We start from the raw sequence: 18,638 nt of genomic DNA, 5'->3' as shown, positions 1-18,638 counted from the left end.
TTATCATGTTTATACTTGTTGTGATGATTGACACCATTAATGACATGTTTTCCATGATAATGAGTGAGTAGTCTTTTAGCTAGGATTAATGGGTAATTAGGGGAAACCAAACATGGGAATGACTCATGCTTAATTTAATATGTTCACATAATTAATTTGCTTGCTTGTTGTGATGTCAACTTTATGCACATGTCATGTTTGATGAAATGCTAAGCCTATAAATCCTTGCATTTACAACCATCTCTTATCTATTCAACTTGACTTGTAAGATACAAACCAACTCGAGTCTCGTTAGACCATGCATAGAAGTTGATTAGGAGGGAAGTAAGTCGACTTGTAGGTGTTGTACAATCTAATCAATTCGGCTCCGGGACTCAACTCTTCCTAAGAACCGTAAGACATAAACCAACTCGGTTCCTCCACAACACAAATTGCTTGCTTATAATTGTAAACATGTTTGTATGATTAACACCATGAATCCCCTATGACCCCATGATATCCTAGCACTTTTAATCATTTGTTTACATCCTTCCTTTTATTGCTTGTTTTACTTTATTGCTTGTATTAGCCTAGGACACAACTACAAACCCAAATCAATTGTGACACTAGCATAAATTGAGATAGATAGACTTAGAGCCCAAAGCACACCGGCCCATGGATCGACCTCGACTTACCGCTAACTAGTAGTTTGTTGAGTATTATAAATGTGTTTTATTGGATGTGACCCGACGACAATCACCCATCACCAAGGTCTTCCCAGAAGTATGTTAAAGGATGCTTCAATGTCCACTATTTGGAAGTTAACCTTTCGTTCAATCGGCCCTGTGGCTATGGTAAGGTTAACTAGTCCTACCACTTTTCGTCGTGTACCATCATATGCGCGAACACCTTGGTTGGTAGGGGTCCAATCCGACTCTTTCATGCCCAATTTGTATGCCGTTTTCAAGGGTATGACGTTGACTGCAGAGCCATCATCTACCAAAGTCATTGGCACATTCTTTTTCAAGCAGATCACAGTAATGTAAAGAGCCAAGTTGTGATTAGCGCCGAAAGGTGACAAATCTTCATCCGAGAAAGTAACAGGGTTACTTAGCTTAGGTGACTCTTGGAAGACCAAGTTGACTACGTCATCGGGTGTGGAGTTATGTGCCACATTTAGTTTGGCCGAGACTTGCAGTAAAGCTTGGCGATGTGGGAACGAGCTTGCAACTAGTTGCCAGACTGAAAGATCAGCCTTTGTCTTCTGTACATGCTTTAGCAAATGGTCAGTAGAAGCATCTTCGTTATCATTTGGTGTGACAACGTTGGTATTGGTGATTGGACCGTTTGCTATGGGACCATTTTGAGAAACATTTTGATATGGACGCCTTGAACGAGTAAGGTGGTCTACGTCTTGGTCCTCACTGTTTTGGACTATTTCCTCACTGACTTTGACTAGGTAGTGTTCGGTGAGGTACTCATCTTCATCATCGTCGGCCCATACTCCATTGATAGTAGCAAGTTCTCTCATCCTTATGATCTCGGCTTCCAATTGGATAATTTGGTCGATTAATTCATCAACCACGACTACTACTTCTTGCATTGTAGCATTTTGAGAGAAGCTTAGTGGCGCACGTTCTTTGGGTGTTGCATTTAGATCGCGTAGGATTGCCACTACAGTTTCTAATTCTGAGACTTGCCTATTCACACTCTTTGCCCATGCTATGAAGTCGGTGATAGTAGGGGAAATGGTGGAGCAGTTCCCTTATTCTTCTATTGCATGGATCTCATCTTCGACTGGAGAAATGAGGTGTGAACAATCGAATGTTGATTCTTCACTTGTAATCATCAGAATTCCAAGAGGATTCTGAGTATTGTTAGGCTTTCCTCCAGGCGGTATTGGTAGGCGACCGTCTTCAATCATGTCTTGAAGTACGTGTTTTAGCTTGTAGCATTTCTCTGTGTCATGTCCCTTACTTCTATGATACTCGCAGTACGACTTCTCATCCCAGGACTTGGATTTCTTTTCTGGTTCAGGTGTAGGGTCTATGGGTTGAAGCTTACCCTGTTTCATCAGTCTCTTTAGAGCATTAGAGTATGTATCCCCAATGTTTGTGAACTTTCTTTGTGGGATACTCTTCTTTGATGGTTCGAGAAGGTTAACTTCATCAGTCTTGCTAGTAGTGCCGTAAGAACGACTTGTTGAACCTTGATATCCACGACCTACCATTTTGGACAAGAGCCCTTTACGGATGTCATCTTCAATCCTTGTTCCTAGTACGGTTAAGTCCTTAAAGGTTTTAATGTTTTGGTACCTCAAATGACTTGCATAAATGGGTTTTAAATTGTCCACGAATTTCTCCACGAGGGTAGCTTCATCTGGACATTCGACAAGTTGGGTACTAGTCTTCCTCCACCTACTTAGGAAGTCGGTGAAGCCTTCTTTATCATTTTGGGTAATGTGGACATCGGCCCACCTGCGAGCCCACTTCGATTTGTGGACATGCAGCGGTCTTTTGAAAGCCACGCTCGGCGACGTAAAAATGCTTTCGACCGGATCGTTTTAGATCGGTCGGTTTCGTCACGGTAAGGGTCCCGAAACGATTAGAGATGTTCGGAGTCGCCACCAAGCATTTGTGGGATGCTTGGAACCCGTTCGAATCCACTTTATATCTCGGTCAAACGAAGCAAAAAGCAGGGTTTGACATAGGTACTAAAGATAAGGAATCGTCCCTCTTTAGCATCCTATCTCTAGACTCTCGTACGCCCTGGATAAGGTCGTCCACTATCCAAAGTTTTTGAGTAAGAGGTGAAGGTACGTATTGGGAAGCCCTTTAATCAGACACCCAATCCCGCCCGCGGTAGCGGCCTCTACTGATCGATCTTGGTTGGTTGAATGCAAAAGTTGATATAACGGTTTAAATGCATGAATGCGCATCCAATAATTTAAACTTAACATGTGAGAGCTTTCTAATTCGGTTGATTTAATCCAAGTATCAAGTATAAGATGTCGAGTTGGATTTATGGTTTATTTGCATGCAAGACGGAAATTAAACATCCATTTACCGTATTAGGTTTATGGTGCATAACGTGATCCATTTGTCTTAGTAAAGCATTTTGCCAATATGATTTTAAATGGGCAAGTAGCCATCTGATTCGTCCTATATCCGGGCTAGTCGGAGTCGGGATCGTCCTAGACTAATGCTGGAAAAGGGAACAGGGCCTGTACCAGGCGGCTGCATGAGGCACGAGCCAGCCGGCGGTACAAGGGGACCCTCCCTGGTTTTGAAAATGAGAATTGAAAGGCCTGTTTTAGGCGCGGGTCAACCTACGGTTATATGCCATATTCTGACCATTTAGAAAACGTTGTAAAACGTGTTGAGAAATGGGTATCTGAACCCGATTTGGTTTGAAAGGGTCGTTTAGACCGCATTTGTTGATTTGAAGAACTAGACTCAAATAATCATCATTATTTTGATAATATTCGGTGTCGGGTTCGACTTGACAAGCTTGACATGAATAGTTTTCAAAATAATTATGAACTAATTGCTTTAAGTTCATTTGAATATAATTAGCCGATACTCATCATCGTACCCGGGTTAAAATCCAGCATGGTATGTAGAACCAAGGATGACTTTGTGTTGGTGACTAATATGTTTATTTTGAAAATGTAAAGAAATGATGAAAGGCTTTAAAATACCTCCCAAAATGTAAAGAAATGAAATAAAAGGTTTTAAAATACCTTTTAAATGTCATTAACCAAATATTATCACCAAAACACGGATTTAACCGTCATGGTATGAGGAACCAAGGGTGAGAAATGTTTTATGGTTAAAACAAATAAAATAAAATAAAAAAGGGTTCGAAAATATTTGAAATGGTAAAAACCGATTACAAATATGAAAATGAATTAAAGGGGAAAGGCGAGAAAAAACACGGTTGAGTTCTGACCTGGACACCCCATTCAGGCGCGGGCAAGCCGGCGAACCAAGGGGCTTCTGTCTCAGGCCAAAAATCAGTTTTGGCTCGTTTATCCCATGTTTTGGTTCATGTTATGCACGTTTTAGCATGTTATGGTCATGAAACAAATGAAAACATGATAAAAGGAGGATTTTTACACCCTCATACTCACATGTTTGGTTACGGCGAGTGACCGACGTAAGTGTAATAACTCGTTTGGTCGGAAAAAACTCGGTTTAAAACCGTTTTGGTAAGTAAAAAAGAGTGTTTTAAGATTAGTGACGGTGTAGTAGTCGAAATGGTCGGTCAAGTGATTTAATGCACTATGACGGTACCAAACAATGTGTAAGGCTTGTATTTACGATCGGTAGGTCGTAAATACGCGTCTGATTGTGACTTAAGAAGTCGAGTCGAGAATTTTAAGGGAGAAAAGAGGGGGCGGACACTCGCGTAAGTTCTCAAATGGGGGCATTTGAGGGGTATTTATAGGAAAATGAGTGGTTGTGTGAGTTTTGAGCGATGTGGCCACTTGGGCTGCTCAAAGAGGCGCGAGCCACGTCGCGGTTTTTCGAGGTGTCTTGTCGCTTTCACACAAGTGTAATCATGATTTATTCTATCCTAGATTTTGGATGAACATGTTTGATATTTGACTATGTAAGATTACGGGAAACCTTAACATAGAAGGCTTTCAATGTTTTGTTTTTGGTGGTTGACTCGGTTTGACTCGCTGTTGGAGTCGGGATTTGAATTTTTGAGTCGGTTTTTGGTCCGGTGTTGGTTTTGACTCTAGTTAGTGTCATTGCGACCCCATCGTCGTGCATTAAACACTCCAGGTATTTTTGAAATGTTTTATTTTCGAAATCGTTTTTAGTTTTCCGACGTAAAGTTGTACGAAACTGTCGATCAAACGCCGCGATTCCAAAGCATGTTATAGTCCGATAATCATCTGGTGTTTGTTGGACTCTCAGTAGATACTGGGTATCTACAGAGCCCCCACTTTGACTGAGGCTTGGACAGGGCGAAAGTCAAAGTATAGCAACCAGGTCAATCGAAGATTACAACCCGGAGACCCGAGCGACGTCGAGGCGGCTCGAAAGGATTCGGGCCAAGGACCTGCCGTCGGGAAGGGCGACGCCAAGGCGACTCGAGGGTACGAGTCAAGGACCTGTCATTGGGAACAGTTTAGAGTCTGTCGACTATCTGCGCGGGTCGTTTAAAGTCCGTTAGACTACGTACAAAGGCTCGCCAGCTGTGGTGCGTATGTGAGGAGGGCTCGCCAGCCGCGATGCGTAGCAAGGCTCGCCAGCCATGGGGCGTATATGAGGAGGGCCCGCCAGCCGCGATGCGTAGTAAGGCTCGCCAGCCATGGGGCGTAATAAGGCTCGCAGCCACGAGACGGTCGATTAATGGACCGTGAGAATAGCCGCGTCATATGGGCCTGTTTTGAAAGTAGCGAACTCATGATGCCGCCGTGGAAATAGTGAATTCGAATTTTCACTATCACTGTTTTTGAAATGAGCGGGTTCCGCAAAGAAGCCCCCTATTGACATTTGAAGGATTAGTGAATTTGGAATCTTCACTATTCGTTTTTGAATTTGAAGTGGCGTTTTAATCGCTATCTGTTTGAATTTTTTGAAGGAAACAGCGAATTTTAAATTTCGCTATTACGTTTGAAGTGACGGTTTATGTGCCGCCGTTGACATGTGAGGGAAATAGTGTATTTGGAATCTTCACTATTATGTTTGAAGTGACGGTTTATGTGCCGCCGTTGACATTTGATGGAAATAGTGAATTTGGAATCTTCAGTATTAATTAAAGTGACGGTTTATGTGCCGCCGTTGACATGTGTGGTGGAAATAGCGGAATTTAATTTCCAACTATTATTTTGAAAATGACAGTTTTAATTGCCGTCGTTTGAAATTTGAAGAAATAGCGAATTTGAGTTTTCACTATTATTTTTGAAATTTGAAGAAATACTGAATTTTGAGTTTTCACTATTATTTTGAAATTGACGGTTTTAATTGTTGTCGTTTGAAATTTGAAGAAATAGTGAATTTTGAATTTTCACTATTATTTTTGAAATTTGAAGAAATATTGAATTTTGAATTTTCACTGTTATTTTTGAAATTTGAAGAAATAGTGAATTTTGAATCTTCACTATTATTTTTGAAATTTGAAAAATGACGGTTCTTAATGTCGTCAACGAAAACTCGAAGTTTAATAAGGGAAATTGGGCCAAAGCCCAAATTTCGGTGAAAAAGCAAGGGGAGGCCTGATGGAGGCGCGAGCCACCTTGCGAACCAAAGGGGCTTCCCCTTTTTTTCTGTAAAAGACGCGAGGTTTGGCTGCATTCCATTCCTCATTCATCTCCAACCTTCGACACAAAACCCGCAAAAAATCGCCATTGTTGGACTTTTGCAAGCTTTCATTCGTGCTATCAACCATAATGTCATCTCAAGGTATGTATTTACTCTTGAATCCATTTGAATTTGTTGGTCTTTAGCTTAATTGAATTAGGGCGAAATTTTACCCTAGAAAATCGATTTGGGCGTTTTTGATTGAGCCCATTTCGAGTGAAATTGATGATTGCATTAGGTTAGAAACCTGTTTAGGAGTATAAGGTTGCTTTTTGTTTGCATTTTGGTCCCCGTTCCCGCTCCCTATGCCCGAAAAAGGTGAGTGAGGCGAAAGAACCGTCTCATCTCACAATGCCAAGTTTACTTGCTTGGGTAGTGGGTCCCACAAGGTTGCATTGTAGTCGGGAAAGACCATATTCGCCATTACGGACCTTTGTTGGGTATTGTGGGCAAAATTGGAATTTTTGCCTTTTGTGACGGTCTTATGTCTGACAAAATAAGCGTCTGTTTGAGCTTGAATTGAGTCAGTTTGCCTTAAAATGGACCTTATTGGTAGTTTAGGTCACCTTGAGGCGTGATAAAATCACGTTTGCCTTTTTGCGGTCGTTTTTGAATTTTTGACCGGTTTGCGCTCAAATTAGCGTATGAATTGCCTTTTTGAGCCGTAGAAAAAATTTCCATTGCATTGGGAATGTATTTTTGGTTTGTTGGCGGACCTTGTATGGGTCTTGAAATGCCGTATTTTTTTTTTATTGTTGTTTTGACTCGTCTTTTGCTTGAAAAGAGGGGCGAGTCGTTTTTTTGTGCGCTTTTTTGTGAATTGTTTTGTTTGGCTGGGTTTGCGCTGGATTGCCCTTGTTTTGCTTTGCAGGTTGTTGTGGTTTTTTTTTTTGGATTTGTCCATTTTACGCCATCATAATGTCGAAATTTCGCTGACGTTCTTTGTTTGCAGGAGAGTGTTCGGGACAGGCTGGGTCCCTTGCTGCGACTCTTGAGGATTTGTTCGGGACGGGGCCGGTTAGTACTCTGGCTAGTGCACCCGCCGCGGTAGTGGAGGATGTTACCGAGGAGGAGGGACCTCCTGAGCAGACTGTTGGGGCCGCAGAGGCCGTTGAGGAGCGTGTGGTGCCCGTTGTTGGGGCTACTGGCACTGGGAGAGCTCAGACTGGGTCTGAGGCTGGTACCTCCGGGAGGAGGGTTTCTACGAGGCAGCGTCGTCCCCGGGCGACCAGACAGACGTTACAGAATGTCACTAGGGTCGTTGAGATGGGCCCTATCCACCACGTTGAGTCTCGTGGCCTGAAGAGACGGAGGGCGGAGACAGTCGAGGATGATGCCGACGTCGCGAGTTGGAGAGCTAGACGGGCTACAGCCCCACGGGGGTTGCACTTGCGGGCGGCGCCTGCTTGGGCCGAGGGTTTTGACGGCAGCCAGTTGTTGCTTCGACTGGACAGGCACATATCCTACCGTGCTCACGAGGGCTTGGTGAGTCATGTCCCTCGATTGAACTTTTGTCACTTTTGAAGTGTCAGGCCTGAATAGGCGTTCTGACGTTGTTTGTTTTTTATTTCAGGAGATCGGCACCATAAGGACTTTCTCGGGCTTCACTACCTGCCTGGGCTTTTACGACGTTTCCGAGCCGGGACGAGGGCCTTGATAAAGAGGTCGGCTTTTGGGCCGTTCGTGGCCACTTGGCGGGATATTCACAGGTCTTCGATTAGGTCGAACCTGTGTCTGATCCGCGCCATGTTGGATCGGTATTGGGATACGACGTCGTCGTTTCACATGGAGTTTGGGGAGGTCGGCGTGACTTTAGATGACTTCGCCATGGTATCCGGCCTTCCCTGCGGCGAGTTGCCTGTGGAGTTTACCGAGACGCCGGAGAGAGTGTCCTCTCCTGCGGTTACTCGTCTTATCGGTACTACTTTGCCGGAGCCTTCCGACGTCACTCCGTACCTGATCACGAGTTCGTACGTGAAGGACCACTTCAGAGGGAGGGTGGCAGGCGTTACTCCGGCGCCGTTGGAGATTCCGGAGGCAGAGGTTGAGGCTGACGCGCAGAAGGCGCGGTTGTGGTTGTGGTACTTCTTGGGTGCCACGTACTTTGGTGACAAGGGTGAGCGCTTGTCGACCAAAGTGCTTCCCCTCCTCACTGACCTTGACACTTTGGGTCAGTTCGACTGGGTTACGCCGGCTTTGGCGAGTTTCACCCGGTACTTGCACGCGGCGGTGCGTTCGGAGTTAGTGAGGGACGGTAGTGCCCCTGCTTTGGTTGGTCCCGACCTCATCTTCGAGGTACGAGCATTTTTGGGGGTTTTTTTTTTTTGAGTTCGATTTTGATTTTTATTTTGGCAATTTTTGAGAAATTGGCTGATTTGTGTTTGCTGTGTTTGATTACAGGCTTGGTTGTATGCTTACTTCACTCCTCTGCGTCCGGGGACCACAGGTGGCGTCCCCTCGACTTACCCTGCTGTGAAGGGTTGGACGGTGGCTCGGAAGAAGTCGATTAAGTCGACTTACGAGGACTGCAGGCGTCGCGTGAACAAGCTTCGGATTGCTGACGTAAGTTCTTGTTCTCTTCTCCCTCTTCTTTATAGAAATAGATAGAGATAGGATGACTAGGTAGCTTTTGAAGCCCCCAGTCGGCTGAGTAGCTTTGTCTTGAATGCAGTTTGTTGGGCGGCCTTGGGAGCACTACAGGGCGTACCGGCTGCCGTCAGGGAGCGTTTGCGGCCTCGCAGCTCCCTGCGTTTGTACCTGGAGACGGCGATTAAGCCGGTTTGGTACCTGGGCGAGCGTTTGGCTCGTTAGTGCTTCACCGAGACTTTCGTCGTACCGGTCGCCCTGCCTAGGATGTTGTTCCAGGAGTCGACCCCTGATTAGGTTGAGGAGCACCTTCACGGTCAGGGAGGTGAGGAGTTGTTGTTACGGGACGTCGATTACGACATCTTCCGGTTGTCGAGGCTTGCTTGGTACCCGATCGAGGTATATTTTTCTTTGTTCTTTTGTTTTCATTGCCCCTTTTGATAAGAGGGTTTGTCATCTTTGATACGGATCCAAATGGTAGGGAGTCGACTTGCTGATGAGGACTCAGCCCCCAGCTTTCCCGACGGAGACCACCTTTCAGGGGCCGGGTGGCGAGGAGCTTCAGCTGCACTTACTGGAGCCTGCGGTTGCCGAGGTGACCGATGTTGGCATGGAGTGGAGGTTGATCGTCCTGAGGGTGAGTTCCCGACTTGAACACTTTCCTCAATTATACTTTGCCTTACATTGTATTGAAGGGCCTTTTTTATTTGTAGGTGACGACCGTTAGTCACCAGGATTTGTGGCGGATAGCTAACCGCTGGAGGCCGCTTGCTGGTGACCTGGCTGCAAGGGAGGCTTGGCTTTCTCAGGTACTTTTTGTGTGTTGTTTTTGTGTATTTTGTGTTTCATTTCACGTTTTTAGGTCTTAATGATCTGTATTGTGCTTTGTAGGGTACTGCGGATCTGGCGGAGCTTGCTCGGGTCCGTGCTGAGTTGGACACAGCCATGTCGACGATCGAGGCCCAGGGGTTGGGGATCATCCGTCGAGACCAGGATTTGAGGCGTTGTGAGGACGAGCTACGGCGCCGAGACACAGAGATTGCCTCTCTCAGGGCTCAGTTGGCTGCAGCGGAGGAGCTTCACGTCGAGATGGAGCGTGAGACGCTGGAGAGTTCTCTGGAGAGGGTGTCTGAGAAGGTGGTAGTGTCTGCGTTGGCGGGGACTTCTCGTGAGACCGGGACTGGTCCGACGGGAGGTGCTGAGTAGTTGTAGTAGCTTGTCCGTGTCTTGGACTCTTGTTTGTACATATTTACATTTTGCGTGAGGCGGTTTGTATATATGTGTTTTTGGATTGGGGTTCATTTTGTGACTTTTGGCTTTTTTGTGTTGTGTTTCGGAGGAGCACTGTCGGCTGTCAATTCTCCTTTTGTTTCACAGTGGTTCCTGCATCGATTGTGTAGAAAAACAGGCAACAGGTAGCACATATACACAAACGCAAACACGTAAATGCATTTGATTGAAAAACAAAGTTTAACCAAGATGACTCGAAGTTAAAAAATTGATTTTTTGGAATTTGAAATGAATTTTGAAAATTTTTGCAACAAGTCGTCACATTTGGATTCCAAAAAAAGGAATTAATTTGAAAATTGATCAATTAACTCGTGTCTTGAATTAAATTGCATCAGAAATTATTGAAACTGATTTATGACTCGAAAAATTTCAAACTCAAACCGTCACGGATGAATTTCAGAAGACAACTTTTACGAGTGTATTTGATTTTTGAGGTCAAGACTCCAATTTGTGAGTGCTTGAAATTTGAGGAAAATTGACGTCGTGTTATCAATTTTCGATTTTATTTTGTGAAAAAGCAAAAAAATTTCGGAATTTCGACTGACATGGAAACGATCTGTTGCGGATCGGGGGGACTAGCCCTTCCCCTTTTTTAAAAAAAAAGAAATAAAAATCCGTATGTTTAAAGCTGCGTCATGGAAACAGTGTCGGATTTCGTAAAACGCGAAAACAAGGAAATGTGAGTGTGAGGAAACACACAAATGTCCTGGATCATCCCGAAGAGGCGCGAGCGTCCTGGCGGGAGGTTTGAGGTGATAGGAGAAAACACAAGTTGAAAGAGACAAGTCAACAGCGGGAATCTAGGGGAAGGCCCAAAGAGGCACGAGCAGCCTGGCGATGGAAGCCGGCTCTCCCCTTTTTCTGAAAAACGCGCTGATCATTTTTGTATAAATAATGATGTTTGCGCTTCATTGTTTCATGACCCGAAACACAAAAACATCTCCACAAAACCTCTTCTTCTTCTTCTTCCACAAAAATATTTCATGGATGCTTTTGAGAATGCGTTGCGACAATGGTGCCGGGATTTGTCGCCTCCCGAAAAGTATCAACTCGTTTGCAAGGGAGTTGGTCAATTGTTGGTGCTCCGTCAAGTTAAGGTGCAACCTTCATTTCTTGAAGCATGTTCTCGGTTTTGGGATTCGAAACACCATGTTTTCGTTTTCCCGAAAGGCAAAATTTGTCCTCTTGCCGAAGAATTGGGAGCCATAGGTGGATGGCCGGGTTGTGTTCCGGTGCTTCCTCCGACTCGGTTGTGCTATAAGGAGAAATTCCGTTCCATGTTGGGTTTGTCGACAAGTCAAGTCAACTTTCTTCTTGCTCCACATGGTGTGGATATTTTGGCCCTTATCAACATCTTTTCAAACCAATTAAATGCCAATGTCTCGGAAGTGGCTAGGAGAAGGGCTTTTGCCTTTTGCCTTGTCCATGTGTACCTCTTTGTTGATGTTTTGAAGAAGGAGGGGCCAAAATGCTATGGTAGCATGACCCTTATTCATGTGGTTGAGCAAATGGAGCATGGTAGAGATCCATCGTGGTTGGTGCTTGGAGAGATCATCCAAGCTTTGGACAAGGAAGGGTCTTGTGGAGAAGCTCCCTCATTTGGGTCCCCAAGGATCCTTGTATTCGTGTAGGAGGTCAATGAACTGTTGTCTTTCCGAGGGGTCCAGGGTTGTCCCTATCCTAAGTTCTTGAGGTGTGTTGTCGGTTCCTACGTTAATAGGTTCGGTCTCCTCAATGATGGGGGTTCTGGTTTCCCGTTTGTCTAGTTCTTTGGCTAGGTGAGGTGGGTAGTCACTCAAGTCAAATTCCTCATAGTCATTCAGAATTGCATTGCAGTTAAATTGAGACGAGTCATAAGCAAACTTAGCGTTCATTAAGTTGACACGAGCGAAAAGCTCGGAAAGGACAGACATTTCGTGGTCAGTCAGAGGCGACACAGCAGAGGAGGTGGCCCCTGAAACAGGCTCCAGGTTGTCACCTTTCATGGGAGTGGGGGTGACCCTAGTAGACTTAGCCTCTGAATCAGCCACGACTTTGTGGTAAAACAGTGGGAAGGGGACCTTGACTGGGACATTAGGAGTGTTAGGAGCTATGATAGACTCCGACTCAGACTCAGACTCAGATTCATATTCTTATTCACTTCCCTCCTTGAACATAGGGCCTTCTCCAGTTGTGATCTTGAGAATGCGGCCTTGGCGATCGGTCCACTTGACGGTCTTCCTCCAGCCCTGTGTAGCTTTCTCCTGGTCAGTGTCGGAGATCAAGGCGGTAGGGTCAAATTGGTTGTCCTTCAGGGCGATGATAATGTCCTCATAGTCGAGGTGCTTGATGTTATCTTCCCCAAAGAGGAGAGTGACAGCTTGTCCGTCGAGGCATGACGACGGCTTAGATTCGGTTGATGCAGCTTTGGCGTTGTCAGGGATGAAGTAGCAGTCCTGGAAGACTTCCACACCCGGATATCTGGCCTTGGTCACAGGGTCATAGATCGGTTCCGGAAAGCCATGGTAGAGCTCGAATTCTCCCTCGGGGACAAAGTATCCGTTGAGGGTCAGGTGATAGGGACGGAGGATAACTCCGTGCTTCTTGCGTTTTCGAATCAAGAGGTTCATCTCCTGGATATCCTCATCGGTAGACTCATATCCCAGTCCGAAGGGAACGTTGGGGATCTTAGCCTGTTTCAAGGGAGGTAAGGTGTTTTTCAGTGGGTTGAGGGGTAAACCCGGGAAGTAACCCTGGCGCATCATGATACGATTGACTGTGAGGTTGGCAAACGGGTCACAATCAAAGGGTGTTGATTCATCAGTTATGGCATTCACAGCTTGGAAACCCCACATTTCATTGTCATCCTCCTCAATGGCTTGAGAGGCTATTCCCTTTCTCATGATAGCTTTGATCGGGGAAGTAGGAATTGTGATTGTTTTCCCGTTGAAGGGGACCCTGATTTTCTGGTGGATAGTTGAGGTAACTGCCTTGACAGCATGAATCCAGGGACGTCCCATGAGCATATTGAAGGAGGTGTCGATGTCGACAACCTGAAAACTGGTTTGCCTTTCCAGTGGTCCGGTTTCGACGGTCAGAGGGATGAGCCCCGCGACCTTGCGACGAGTACCATCGTAGGCGCGTACTCCTTGGTTCGTTGGTACCAAATCGGCTTCCTTAATACCCAGCTTGTGAGCAGTCTTGAGGAGAATGACATTCACCGCGGATCCGTCATCTACAAGGACCATGGGCACATTCTTCTTGAGACATTGTACGGTAATGTTATGATTGGCTCCGAAGGGAGGGATATCTTCGTCGGAGAAGACGATTGGGTTGTTCAAATCAGGGGCGTCCCTCGTTATGTGCGTCACTATTTCTTCACGGGAAGAGGTGGAGGGCACAGTTACCTTTCCCAAGGCCTGTAGCAAAGCATGTCGATGCTCAAAGGACGTTGCGATCAGTTGCCAGATTGAGATTTCGGCTTTTGCCTTCTGAAGCTGTTTGAGGATTGAATTCTCAGGAGCTCTTGGTTGAGTGTCTACGTCCGGGACGACTTGGTCGTTCGTTGTTGGAACGACCGTTGGATTGTTCGGGTTCTGATAGGGGCGTCCGGACCGGGTAAGGTGACCAATCTCTTTCGCCCGTTTCTCTTTCTCTGGGACAAGGTAGACATCTTCAACATCATCTCTCCAGATGCCATTGATTTCAGGATCTCGAAGGCACCTTGGAGGGGCATTCCTCGGTGGGCAGTTTTTGTGAGGGACATTTTTGTGAGGGTAATTTTTGTGAGGGTAGTTTTTGTGGGGTTGATTATTGTGAGGGTGATTATTGTGAGGTGCATGCCAGAATGGTCGCGGGAGCAATCCATCCGGGTGTGGGTAGTTTTGGGCGCTCGAGGGACTCTCCCTCGGGCGTGTTGGTGGAGGATTGAAGATAAGTCGACGGTAGGCATCGTCAAGTCGGGTGTTCCTTTCGGAGAGACTGGCTATGGCTTCCTCGACCTGTTGGAACTTGGTGAGCATAGTGGCAGCACTGAACACAAATACCCCGTCTGGCAGGATGAGGTGTGAGCAAGGCGTTCACCTCGTCATCAACTGGCAGGATGAGGTGTGAGCAGTTCAGAGTTGGCTCATCGTCGGAGATGGCGTGGATCCCCAGAGGATTCGTTTTGTTGTTTGGCTTAGTCGGCGGGGGTAAAGGCAAATCCCCTTTCTCAATCATGTCTTGGATGATGTGTTTGAGTTTGAAGCAGGTTTCAGTATCATGCCCCTTCCTTTAATGGTACTGACAATAGGCATTGGGGTTCCAGAGGCGGGATTTCTTAGCATCGGTCGGATCCGGGGTGGGTCCGATTGGATGTAACTTTCCCTGGTCCATGAGCCTCTTCAGATCACTTGCGTAAGTCGACCCTATATTAGTGAACACTCTCTGGGGGCGCTCAGCTCTCTTAGCAGATGGTTCAACGAGGTTGACTTCATCAATCTTGCTCGTTTGGCCATAAGGGCAAGATCCGGTTGACGTGGATCCCCGGTAGCCTCTGCCAGTAGTCTTGGCCAAGACACCCTTCCGGAGGTCATCTTCAATACGTGTCCCCAGAATTTGCAGATCCTGGAAGGTCTTAATATTTTGATACCTCAGTAAGTTGGCATATACTGGGCGGAGATTGTTGACGAACTTTTCCACCAAAGTTGATTCACTCGGCTTACTGACCAATTGAGTACTCATCCTCCTCCAACGGGTTAGGAACTCGGTGAACCCTTCCTTATCGTTCCGGGTTAGAACCTCGAGAGTACGGGTATTGGCTTGGATTTCAACATTGTCGACATATTGTTTGGCGAATTCAACTGCGACCTCCTCCCAAGTAGTAAGGTTTTTCGGATCAAGGGAGTAGTACCGCTGGCAAGGGATCGGTTCTAAAGAGGACGGAAAGATCCGGGTGAAAAGTTCCTCTTTGACCCCTTTAGTGGCCATGTAATCTTTGAAGGCACGGATATGATTGAGCGGGTCCTCCACTCCCTTGAACTTAGGTACATCAGTTAGGGTAAAGTTGTCAAGTAATTGATCCCCGACAGGTTCGAAACTTCGGTTGTTCTCAAGATGGATGTTATTACCCCGGGCAAGGAGCTGTTCTTCCAAGAGCTTTAGCCTCTTCTCGATTTCGATCGAGTGGGTGGGGTATTATGTTCTCCAGTTTCCTTGTTCTCCAGGGCGTCGATACGGGTCTCGACGCGATCCAGGGTGACCTTAAGAGCGGTAAGCAGGCTGGCTAGCTGATCAGTCGTAACGTCTCTGTTGTTATCATTGTTGTTGTGGTTGACAGACGAAGTTGAAGACGAGGCCATGGCTCTGAGGCAGAAAAACGGCTCACATTACAACTCAATCCGACAAGGTTCAACGATTGAACGCAGACAACACAAAGGACGAGACAAAGATCAGACTCGACAAGACGAGGGTGACCATGTGTGGTTCCTCGGTGCTGACTCGATTTATGACGTGACGTGTTGACCGAACTTTTAACACGTGAGTCCAACGTAACGGCGTGACGCCATTGGACGAGTCTCACGGTGAGACGACTCATAAGTAAAGACCTATAAGTACGTTTGCATCAACTCGATAGACACGAGGCGGAATTGGAATAGTGGACTGAAGTTTTCGAAAATAGAAATTTCCAAAAATATTCATTCGTCGCTTTGTGGACGGCTTCCGAAGATAGAGATCTCCGCAAGTCGATCAGTTGAAAGGGTTGTCTTAAGTTTATTTGCAAAAGACGGTTTTGAGTTTGAATCGGCTCGGAAAACAGTGTATTGTCTCCCAAGACGGTTTTTGAAATTCAAAATTGTATGTTTTGAAAATCTGGTTTGAAATGTTTGAAGAGGTCTCGGGGACGGTGTATGGTCCTCGGGATCTCGAAAGTGTCTCGAGAAAAGGGTGTGTGCTTTTCTCGGGTTTTGAAAGAGCCATTGCCAGCGCGAAACGGGTTAAAATCCGTGTCTAGAGGCGGCGATTATAACGGCGTGGAAAGGTGATTTGAAATGGTTGTGAAAAACCGTGTTTTGAAAATCGTCATTACGAGGGCCTAGAAAGGCGTGTTGAAATGGTTGTAAAAACCGAGTTTGAAAATCGTCATTACGACGGCCTAGAAAGGCGTGTTGAAATGGTTATAAAAACCGGGTTTGAAAATCGTCATTACGAAGACCTAGAAAGGCGTGTTGAGATGGTTATAAAAACTGGGTTTGAAAATCGTCATTACGACGGCCTAGAAAGGCGTGCAACGGTCGGCGAAAGACCGAGGTTTGAAACGGTCATTATAACGGCGCAAAAAGGTGATTTTGAAAGTTTTAAAATGACACAGAAGGACTTATGATCAAGTAGCACATAAGCACTCATAGTCCATCATATTATGCATTATGCTGACACGGGTTTTGGCTTAAGAGGGTGGGTTACACACCAAGCAATCAAACCCCGATTTGCGAGAGGGATACCAATCCAAACAAAATGTGTAAGGAGGGTGCCCTAGCCTCGTGCTTGAAATTGATGAAAGCTTTTTGACGAAACAGAAATGTTTATCCGGTTTAATAACTGCCCAGTCTCAAAAAAGTTCAACACAACAGCAGTTATATCACCACCAGTGATCTCCCAAGAATCTCTGAAAAATTGACTGGTGTATCCATCAGGCCCAGGGGATTTGTCCTTAGGAATACTAAATAGTGCCTTCTTTACCTCATCTGCATAGCTAACAGTCTATTCGAGCCTCCCAATGGCTCTCGACAACATTTCCCTCTTCTAACCACCCGAACATTGACAGAGTTCGGTGGAATTTTGAGTGCCCAATAACTCCATATAATAACTCAGAAAGCCTGCCGAATATGTTCACCCTCGATCAGATATTCCCATTCTGATCCTCAATACTCAAAACCTTATTCTGCACCATTCTCTTCCTAATAGAGTTATGAAAATACCCAGTGTTAATGTCTCCTTCCAATGACCACTGTAGTTTAGCCTTTTGAATAAAAAAACTATCCCTTGCAGCAAGGAGCTCTTTCAGTTCATTAGCCACATCATACTCCTGCTGCATCAGATCAGTATTACCAGGGTTATCAACCATATCTTTCTGAATGCTTTCCAAAAGAACCACAGTAATGTTATAACTATTCTCAATATCTGAAAAGCATGATTTGTTGATATTTTTAAGAACAGGTTTGAGGGCCTTCAATTTTTTGATAACTTGAAACATCTTAGTGCCCCTAATTTGCCTCTGCCAAACATCATCAACTGATACTTTAAATATCTCAGATTGTCCCCACATATTGAAATATTTGAAACACTTCTTACCCTGCAACCCACTCTTCATATTAGATAAAGTACAAGGAGAATGATCAAAAAGACCAGGGGGATGGAAATGAGCCCAGTAATCACCAAATTCTTCAATCCACTCCAAGTTGCCCATAGCTCTATCAAGTCTACTATATACTCTATCCACAGGATCCTGTTAATTAGACCATGTGAATAAGGCCCCAGTAGCTTGGATATCCTCCATACAGCATATGGACACACAGTCTTGAAACTGTTGCATCTCCACTTCAGTAGAATTACCTCCTAATCTTTCAACTGGGGACAAAACTGTATTGAAATCCCCAAGCCAAGGCCAAGGAAGACTACAAGATCCAGCAACATTTTTGAGCACATTCCATAAAACTTGCCTCTCAGAAACATCATTGTGTGCATAAATCATAGTCAACAAAAACTCCTTTTTATCAATGAAAGAGGTCACCCTCATATGAATATATTGAGCACCATACTCAAGAAATTGAATAGAGAAACAGTCAGGTTTCTAGAAAACCCAAATCCTCCCCCCTTTATGCCAACTACAATTAGTTGAAATACTCCACCCATCACATAAAGTAGTAGGTCTCTTTAACAAATTACTAGGTTTTATTTTGGTTTCTAATAATCCAAACAAGGCCACACCATTATTTTGCATAAACCATTTAACTATCTTCTGTTTATTCAAATCATTCAATCCCCTAATATTCCAAAATCCCATACTATGCATTTAAAACCAATGAGGGGGGGGGGGGGGATCCTTACCACTCTGACCTACACTCCCCTTTGGTGTAGCCAGTTTGTTCAATGCCTCAATGAAAGTAAAAGGACCTGCACTGCCAGTTCCCCTAGCACCAACAGGCCCACCTTGCTTATTCATTCTCATTATAGTCCTTGCTGGAGTAGATTTGATAGTACGAACCAGAGGAGGAAACACTTCAGGGGTGAATAACTGGTCCTGAGGTTCAGTCACAGGAGGACTGACATGAACCTTCTGAACTAGTCTTCACACCTTCTGAGGTTTCTGTACCTCCTTGACTCTAGGTTTCTGAGTTTTCCTACATTTCTCCTTGACATGCCCCATACCCTTGCACACGCTACAGGTAACAGGCAACCATTCATACTCAACCCTAACATCCACCACTTTCCCAGTTTCATCTAGGA

At 45.3% G+C, this 18,638-nt stretch overlaps 1 protein-coding gene across 1 annotated transcript; it reads right to left on the bottom strand.

Annotated features, from left to right (window-relative positions):
- Positions 1 to 17,031: 17,031 nt before the first annotated feature.
- LOC141594904 (uncharacterized) lies at positions 17,032 to 17,598 on the bottom strand. Its single transcript, XM_074414888.1, has one exon. The coding sequence runs from the start codon at positions 17,596 to 17,598 to the stop codon at positions 17,032 to 17,034; it is 567 nt and encodes a 188-aa protein (XP_074270989.1).
- Between the last annotated feature and the right edge of the window lie 1,040 nt (positions 17,599 to 18,638).

The sequence above is a fragment of the Silene latifolia genome, chromosome 8 (assembly GCF_048544455.1).
Source record: "Silene latifolia isolate original U9 population chromosome 8, ASM4854445v1, whole genome shotgun sequence".
NCBI classification, from domain to species: domain Eukaryota; kingdom Viridiplantae; phylum Streptophyta; class Magnoliopsida; order Caryophyllales; family Caryophyllaceae; genus Silene; species Silene latifolia.
The sequence above is the reverse complement of the archived record's forward strand: the minus strand, read 5'-3'. Positions and strand labels throughout refer to the sequence as shown.